The sequence below is a fragment of the Manis pentadactyla genome, chromosome 1 (assembly GCF_030020395.1).
Source record: "Manis pentadactyla isolate mManPen7 chromosome 1, mManPen7.hap1, whole genome shotgun sequence".
Lineage (NCBI taxonomy): Eukaryota > Metazoa > Chordata > Mammalia > Pholidota > Manidae > Manis > Manis pentadactyla.
In genome coordinates, this window is record NC_080019.1 from 87,614,984 (window position 1) to 87,624,898 (window position 9,915).

General features: G+C 35.6%; 1 protein-coding gene across 1 annotated transcript in view; it reads right to left on the reverse strand.

The window, feature by feature from the left end:
• Positions 1-9,915, reverse strand: part of DHX36 (DEAH-box helicase 36) — a 51,909-nt gene extending 41,994 nt beyond the window's left edge. Inside the window, exons 1-4 of the mRNA XM_036904159.2 lie at positions 9,595-9,915; positions 4,583-4,707; positions 3,602-3,830; positions 1,225-1,263 (exon numbers count right to left, since the gene is read on the reverse strand). Coding sequence (XP_036760054.2) covers positions 1,225-1,263; positions 3,602-3,830; positions 4,583-4,707; positions 9,595-9,852 — 651 coding nt within the window. The 5' untranslated portion in view covers positions 9,853-9,915. The remainder of the gene's footprint in view (positions 1-1,224; positions 1,264-3,601; positions 3,831-4,582; positions 4,708-9,594) is intronic.

Genomic DNA, 9,915 nt, shown 5'->3' on the forward strand with positions numbered 1-9,915 from the left:
AAGAACAAGAGGGCACTCTTAAATTCCGTGCATAGGAAAGTGTATTAACTAAAAAGAGTGTTGGTATGTGGGGCTAATGAGTACAAGGCAAAGCTCCTGATACCTAAACAACTACTAAGAACATTAAGGATTTATATCATAATTCATAAATATGGCTTTGTTTGCAGGACAAGTTTTGTAAATTATTTTAGGAAACAGGGAAGAGTGTAATTTTCTAAACATTATTTCCTTTTAAATAATTAGAACAAAGACAGGTTTTGAAATACTTAAATCAAATGGGTAAACTTCAAGTATTTGGAAAATCTTACATATAGAAAAGATCTTTAAAAATTTTAGATAAACAACTAATACTTTTAACAGTAATTTATTGTATTAACAAAAGCATCCTACAACTTCAAAAGGGTGTTAGAAATTACAAAACCCACCTTTTAAAAATTCCCATCTATATTAACACAAGTGCATAGTAAGTTCCAAGTTTGAACACTGCAATTGTAGATGGTAAATAGGAGAAGTAGAATGTGTGATTCATCCACTCAACCCATATTTACTGGGGATCCATAGAATGTCAGTCACTGTTCTGGATCAAGAGATAAACAGTGAACAAAACACTCTGTCCTCAAAAAAACTTAATACTGGCCTACGAGAAGACACAAGATGTCAGATGGTAGTAAGTGCATTGAGAAGCAGAAAAATTAAAACAAAGGTTGAGAGGACAGAGAAGGATGGGGGACTACGTTATTCTGTATAGGGTGATTGTGTGACAAAGCATAAAATACTAATTAAAGCACTATATTTTCAATAGTGTCTCAATTTTATTTAAAATGTTTGGTCTCAAATTTAGAGCAAGGGTATTTAGCCAAAGAAACTGATCTGTGAAAATTCCATTTCTTACATTTTAAAGATTTCAGTTATGGACATATACATGACAGAACTTTTATTTCTTACATTTTAAAGATTTCAATTATGGACGTACTCATGACAGAACTTCAGGAAAATCGTGACCATTTTTCTTTGTGTCATTCAACAACCAAAAAGAATAAAATAAACTTCCAATAATACCCATTACGGAAAGGTTCATTAAATTGTATTTCTTCATACAGGGCTTTTTAAAAAAATGTACTTAAGTAGTTTGAAAATGAAATTAAATGTTAAATGATTAATTTATATTAATGTTAATAATTTATATGAAATGTTAAATTATTAAAAATGATATATCCATTTTACCTTTTGCATTCCATAAGAAGGCAGCTTTTCCCTGAAATGCTGAAAATTTAAAAAAAAGTTTTAATTTTCACAAAAGAAATACATCAAATTACAATGGTAATCATAATACTGTATCATGAATATGCCAGAATCCTAGAGTATTTTTATTACCTCATAGCTTATGTGAATATTAAGACTTAAAACCAATTTTTATAAAAAAGAACAGATGAACTTAATTCCTTTTTAATTTTAAAAACTTTTATGGAACCCCACTCTACATAAAAATTGTATGTACTTAGAAGCAGTACTATAGTTTATGCTGAACTAGGCTCACTGTATAACATGAAAAATCTTCAGTGGCATGAAAAAAAAAAACTACAGTTTGAAAAGGGAAAAAAATGTCAAATTAGGACTCTCTTAATTATTGCCATGCTTTTTAATTTCTTGAAATATGTTCTTATCTTCTCATTTGATCTGTCAAGATGAACACGTCAAATTCCCCTACTACTATTTTTTTTGAGATACAATTGACATGACATATTAGTATCAAGTATACACAGAATGGTATCTGTATATAATACAAAATGATGACTACAGTAAGTCTAGATAGCTTGCATCATCACATTTTTGTTACAAATTTGTTTTTCCTTGTGATGTGAATTTTTAGGATATACTCTCAGCGGCATTCTGATCTACAATACAGTGTTGATTATAGCCACCATGCTACACATGCCATGCTGGTTATGGTCAGGTAATTGTATCCAGTACTACAAACATGAGTCAATGTGGTGACTTAATTGAATTCAAGTGCTTTGAAGTAACAAGTCACCACAGTTTTCTTAGTAATTTCTATTGTAATTTTTAAATTATTTAAAAACCATCTTAATGATTTCCAAAGACATTAATATCTTATGAACTCAAATGGAACCACTTTATTATGTAAATATATATTAAGTTATCCCATTAACCTTGACACTAGCATTAACCATATGTGTTTTCTAAATATGCTGCTGTAAACGCTGAAGAGTTACAACCCTATACTCTTTCTCAAGGCAAACAAACCTTCATTTCTGCCTCTAACCTTGAAATAGGAGATAATGAGATTACAAACTATTTAAGGACAGGGAACATCTTATTAGTCTTTGGAAAACAGCACAATGACAGGCCATCTAGTAAGTGAAAAGTTAGTGTTTATTAAGTAATTTATAATATAAAGAAAAATTACGGCATATTACCAAGGATTAAACAGTCGAGCTCTTAAACATATCTCAATTTTAGACCTGGTTCTGTTACAGCTATGCAACTGCAGATAGGTCACTTAACCTAAGATTTTTCCTCATCTGCAGCAGACATGTATAATCTATTATAAAAGGTGGCTGGGAGGTTTAAATGATGCCATACATGTGAAGCATTTATAATAGTGTCTGGCCAATAAGATCACCAAATTTTTAATGTTTTATACATTTCTTCTTTCTCTCAACTACATCTATCACTCACCTTCAATATTTCAGTTCTGTCCTCCATACAAAGCAAACAGAGACAGTGGCTAACTATCCTTGTTCCCAAGGCTATAAAAGCAGCTCTTCCCTCAACTACAACATTCTGAATTAATTCATCTTGAAATCTCTGTTTTAAAATCATATTTTCATTCAACAGACATCAAAAAGCTACACAATTTGTTCCCAGACAACCTCAGCTCATTTTTTCTAATCAGGCTGTCCAACCTGCATTAGCGATAGTCAAAGGATCCTTTCTTTCCTACAGATGTGATATTCTGCCTTGCTCAAAAGTGGTAGGGCTTATTTGCATATTAAAGACATAGCCCTCAGAATTTCCTGTTTTTCTAAAAAAAACAAAAAAAGATATTTTATTACATATTACTTCTATCTCTAGTACATCCACCAAGCATAAAATTTTGTTTTAACAGGAAGGGACCTTAAAATATCTTGCCTATCCTGAAAAGAAAAATACTAGAAAAACTTAGATTTTTGGTTCTTGTCACAGTCCTATCTTTAAAATGTTGGTGGACATCAAATAACATGGCAGAGACATAATTTTATATATAAAAGGAAGAGCTATATGGGCGAAGTTTAAATTCTAACCACCTTGTCTCTTATGACATCTCACTGAACTGGCCTAAAAAAGTTTAAGAGTCATTTTTGCTTTTCATCTGCAGTATCATTTCTGAAGTATTTCTTCTCCTTATATAAGCTGCTATAGATGGGATAGGCTACTATTATGGGAAATCCCATTCCCATTGATTTTGCTACTATAAAGGGAAAAAAAAAACCCTCACAGAAAATAATGTATTAAAAATCTCACTCATCTATATCATGTAGCTACCGATCAGTGTGAGAAGTACTGAGTAACAATTTCTTCCACATCTTCCTTTCATTACCTGCATTTCAATATACCGAAGATCAGTTTTTTTCTTTTGTAAATCTTCCAATAATTGTTGGTCTAAGGTTACATCTGGTTCATTTTCTTGCAAGAGATATTCAGAATCTCGGTCAATATATTTGCCCTTGATTCTAAATGTCTTCTTTTCCTGATTTATCAATTTCTTTTGGTCCTCAAGTTTCTTCTCTGAGTTTGGCTTGTTGTCAGGTGGAGCTTCAGTACCATATCTATTTTGACAAAAATGACAAAAGGTTAAATGAAGAACCACTTGAACCCTGAAACAAAGAACATGCAATTTATTTCAAAATCACCCCAAACCAAGAGTTTTTATTCCTTTCTCAGCAGAGCAATTATGAAAATACTCAGATTCTTAAAATTAATTCAATTTTTTCCTCCCTATAAACAGGTATTGCCATAAGTTATTTCTTATGGTAGTTAAAAACATTACAATCTACACAATACTCATTCCATTGCAATGACTTAGTGCTTTTCTTTTTCTGATTTTCAAGGCTAGTTTTATTTCAAAACTTCCTTTTTTTTCCTGCCCCTTTTTTGAGCTACAAATGGGATGTTACATTACAGTCTCAGAAAAACCTCTACTGATCTTTCTTCTAAATGATAGAGCTCTTGTGATCTTCCTAAACCAGCAGTCATTTAACTTCTTTGCACATCTTTCTACAGGAGAATTTTGGAGATATAAAAACGACAGGTTGGAAGAACACCAAATAACAACAATAAATCTCATATCCAGATACAGACTATTCCTACCATTTAGTTTTCTATGGAAATGAATATGCTATCTCTACTTTTAAATCTTTTACCAGATATGCTCAATCTACATAATACCAACTACTTTGAGGTTAAATTTCACTTATTGAAGGGTCTTAAAGATGTATTTTTATTATCAATTTTTCCCTAGCTAATGCTTTGGAAAGCATTACTCTTTGCGCATTCTTTGAAAGAACAATGCTTGCCTTACCCATGATCTTCAGGAGCAAACCAGGATATTTGTGTCTCCAAATCTTTATCATTCTTAGCTTGGACAGAATGCAGCAGCTGCACAATTTGTTCTTCTCGACGTTCATCCATGTGTACTACAGCTCTCTATTTTGTGCAAAGGAAAAAGCATCCTTATCAACACTAGAATGCATGTGTGAAATTAGTTGAGAAAAAGAAAAAAATAAAGGCAAAACAATATATGTTCAACAAACATAGACAAAATAAAGTTAGTTACCCTACACTTGTTCTCCAATTTAATTTCATTTCTTAGACCTAACTGATGCTAATTTTTGTCTCTATCCTAGGCCTCCTTTCTACTATGTATCTATACAAGTAGCTCTGACTGGCAAGAAAGCATATTTATATTCCGTACTAGAACTTTGGTTCCTTTACTTCCTACCCTCACATAGTAATTATTACCAAGTTTTCCTATCTTAATTTTCAAAGAGACCCACAATTGAAATGATTGAAACACAAATGTTTGTTTAAAAAAGAAAAACAAAGTTGAAAACTATAAGTGGTATTTTGGTTGCAGTGAACATTTTAAAGTTCTTTCACTAAAAATATAAAGAAGTTAAGAAGGCTGAGCTAGAGGGAATAAATTAAATTGATCAGTGTTCATGAAGGTGGTGATCTACTTGTGGCAATGATATAGCTGTTTCAAGGAGCATTAATAAAGACAAACACCAGGGAAGACATGAGTATACAGTAAAAACAAGAACATTTAAAACCCTTCTTTAATAATTGTACATTACAATTAGTTGAGTTATAAGTAAATGAATAGTTAAAAGAATGGGTAGACATTTTTCTTCAAGTGTACAGACAGGAAAGATGTCCAAGGTATTAAATGAAAAAGCCAGTTGCAGAAAAATGTGCAGTAGGATCTTATTTTCTTTATAATTAATTTTTAAAAAGGGTATTCATTTCACATTCTATACTTTTTGCAAGTATTTCTTCCAGATATACTTTTGGCACATGGTAGATGCTTCCAGAGAAGCCAGTCAAATAAATGGGTGAATGGTTCAATCTTTTACAGTAAGCATGTATGACTTTTGTGTTAAAACCTTATTTTTCTATAAAGAAATAAACACACAAAAAGAAGAAAATGAGATCTTTGGGGGAATTTCAGAAGATTTTGCTGGTAAGTTTTATTAAAGGGTTTTCTGAATGCATTATTATGCTCAATTAAGAAGTCCAATAGAGTAAGACTCTGGCTGATGCGAAAGCCTTAAGAAATTACAAGCAGCAGCAATACCTCTTTACTGACAGGCACTGAAGCCCCAAAATTTGTTTGGTCTTTTTCGGCCATATGGCATAGGAATCTTCTTAAACGGTTTATATATTAGACTAATGTGTCTTTTCTTCACAGTGTAGGATGTGTCCTCTGCATTAGGAGTGTAAGTTTGTATGTGGTTTCTCCTGGATTTGGTGTATCTTTTTAAAACTCTTACTGATTTTAATGTGTAATAATTTGCTGTAAAATATTGTCACTGTTAGTACACCACCTTTTCAGTTTTGTGATTTCCTCTAGTGAATCATAGAACTTCAAAGTGGTTCTGGGGACTCTGAACACAGAGGATTATGTTTTTGCTCTATGCCTTAAATTTTGTAATGTCTTCAGCACGTATTAACAGTTACTGCTCTGTGTACTTACAGGATATGGTTATCAATTAGAATTTATTAGAAATCTAACAATCTACAGAAAAATTTTAAAGACTCCTCTAGAAGGAAGCCTCAGAACGTAGACATTCTCAAGTAGTTTCCTTGATTTTTGCACTCTTCTGAACCACTTCAAGGGCTGAAAGTCATTTCTTTCATTCACTTTCAAAATAACAAAGATAAAATAATTTTTACTGAAGAATGATTTATTTCCAACTGGCACTCATTCACACTAAAGCATTTCTTCAACCAACCAAAACCTCACATTTTGAAGCTTTTAACTCAACTGGCAGAGCAAAAGTTCTTCTCTTCACCTTTTGTATGTACTTTAGATATCCACAAAGGCATGGGGATATTGAAAATGAAACAGCCCATGAACACATAATTTATATTTTCTAATAGAAACACAATTTATATTATTTACAAATTATTTTTAATGAGGTTATTCCCACAATGAGGCTCCAGAGGCTGTAGGCAGTGGAGAATTTAGGAGTGCTGAAATTCCAAACCTGGATTTAGCCTTAGCCTCTCTTTGTAGGCTGCTTCTCTACTAATATTCACCAGTTCCATCACCCTTCACATTACCTCACCCTCTGCCTAGACAATCTCAGACACACATTTTATGTTTCATAATTATCTTACCTTGGTGTTTGATTTTTTTTTTTTTTTTTTTTTTTACTATTTCCCCTCTTTTGGGACATCCCCAAATATTCTTTCTACTTTTAGTAATAAATTCCAAAGTTGACCTTCAATGATGTCCAGCAAATTGTCTATGGTTATCTTATGTTTCTAATCATCTGCAAATATTTTAAACTTTCTCCATTCTCTGTAATACACAAATGCTACCTTCCTGTTCACCCTCAACATTTCATACAGTATTTCACAAAGAAAACAGCAGGAAAGGAAAAGTTCCTAACTGCTTGCCACGAAATCTAAACCCACTGTATCAGAACCCATCTTTTGTTCTTTACCTTCCTGAAGGAGTCCATTTTCTTGCTTAGAATTAATCTTGCCTCCTGAACTCTACAGCACAACAGCTCCTCAGGGCCATTGAGATTTATCTTCCTTTCCTAAGTCTCCATTTCTTTAGCAGTTGTTAGACTGCACTTAATATTCTAGTTTGCTCTTTCCAGATAACAGAAGGCATTTTCTCACCCCCCTGGCTAAGCATGGCCATGACAGATTCACTAGCCAGACAATGTGAATGAGCCCCTAAGTATCAGGGGCAGTTTACTGCACTCCCTCCTTGCTGCCACCAAAACCAGCTAGTTCAGATGGCTGGAGGTTCTGTGAGCCTTTCTCTTTAAAAGTTCTCTCATTGGACTCTTAATCGTCAACTAACATGAGTAGAAAAACCAACCTTTTTGTTGTTATAAGGTTTTAATATTTGGGGGCTATTTACTACAGCAGCATCATTTAGTCTGATACATTTTTTTTCTCTCCAATGGCTCCATACCATCAGTACATGAACATAGCCCAATCTCTTCACCTTTAAAAAAGCAAATACAATAAAACTGCCTCTTGATTTCTCCCACCCTTATCAGCTGCTGTATTTTACTTCCTCCCCTTCACAGTAAAAATGCTGGAAAGTGCTCCACTTCTTCATCTCTCCTTCACTTGCCTCCCCACTGCAATCTGGTTTTTACTCCACCACTCCACCGATATAGGCTCTCACCAAGGTTACCTATGACCTTTTTGCTAAATCCAACAGACATCCTGAGCTCTTGCCTTACTTGGCATCTGTGCAGTGCTTGCCACTCAATTAATTTCCCTTTTTATGGTGCTCTTTTCTCTTTAAACACTATTCAAAATAACAGCCACCTCCTTATTTTTCTCTGCTCTCTCTGCCCCTTCCTAGATCCTTTTGCAAGCCACTTTTCCTTGACCCACTCTTTAAGGTTTCTTGTTTTACACTGTACAACCTGACTGGTCTGCAGACCAGCAGCACCAACATTATCTGAGAGCTTGTCAGGAAAGCACAATCTCTGGCTCCATCACAGTTCTACCTTTTAACAAGATACCAGGTGATTCCTATGAACATTCACATTTGGGAATCAATGGCCTACAGAATTCAGGCCTGCACCTGCTCCTCTTTTCTCCGTTCACTGCCACACTTCAACTACTGTCCACAGGACCACAAGCTGCCAAATGCCCACCTGCAGTCTGGACTTCTCTAGGCATCAGATCCACTTCCCTCTATCTCCATTGCCAATGTCCCAATTCAAGCCATCACATCTCACCTTAATACTGGACTACTTAACTGGGTTCCCTATCCAAAGGCTGCCTCTTTTCAATCCATTTCTACACTGCTATCAGAGTGAATTTAAACACAAATTCAATCATTTCATTTTTTGCTTCAAATGCTTTTAATGATTTGCAGGAGTTCTCAAGGAAAAGTCAATGAATTTTGAAGCCCTTATTTTTCTAACCCAGAGCTTTTCAAATGGTTGTAAAATTGTATTAAAGGATCAAGACCACTATTAATAAGAGAGAAGTACAAAGAACAACAAAATCCAGAGCAATGTATAGGTAATTAAATATTTATGAAATTTTTCGTTCAGTTACACATTTGTGTGTACTGAACGGGCTGCAAATTAACATATATTCCCATTTTGGGGGAAGTGGTCAACAGGTTTAAAAGCCACTGAACACAGCCTCCTCTGAACAAAATCCACACCCATACACTTACTCTTCCAGTTCCTTGAACATATTCTTCCTAACCTCTACGTTGTGGCACGAGCTGCTGCCTTGGCCGAAAAATCCCTTTCGAATCCCTTAACCCCTGACACACACATACTCTTATCTTTCAAGTTTCAGCTTAAGGGTTACTTCCTCTGCAAAGTCCTCTGGACTCTTTACAGTTTGGGTTAGGTGATTACATTCTTATTGCAATACTTCCAAACTAAGTTCTAACCATCTGTAGCCCCTAACACACCACAATCTCTGTAAAATGGGGACTACACCTTATTAACACATACAAAGGAATGAGAGGCTAGAGAAACTATAGGACAGTGACACCCCAAAGACGTTAATTTCGGTTGGGACATTAACATATCTGTTCACAGTTCTCACGTTCTTCATGAAAAACACACATTCAGCATGCATGGATCGTGTTTCCTGTCAGATGCCCATGGCCAACGTTAAGCGATGTAATATCCGCTACAGGAAGTTTCAGTATAACACCTCTGCATGTCGCTTTCACTTCACAAAATACATGCACCGGTTAAGAGGCAAAACCCAACAAAAAAAAGTTAGGGGCGGCGAGTGGGAAAACAAAACAAGTCCAAAAACCGGTCCTGCCTCAACCCCCTCCGCTACCGAGTCTTAAATTACCTCCTGCCTCTCCGCTTCCTTGTTCTTCTGTCCCTGTTTCTTCGCATACCACAAGCCAATTTCGCGGCCTTTCAGGTGCCCGGGATGTCGGCCTCGGCCGCCTCGACCACCCCCTCCACCGCCGCCGCCGCCGCCTCCGGAGCCTCGGTTCCCTCCATGGCCCCCTCCGTGGCCCCCTCCATAGCTTCCTCCGTAGCCCCCACCGGAGCTGCGGGGCCCTCCATCGCGGCCCCAGTTCTGATGACAGTCATAGCTCATTGTCCCGGCGGACTACAACCCGCGAGAACCGGCAACCGCTGGAAATGGCGCCCGGGCCCGGAA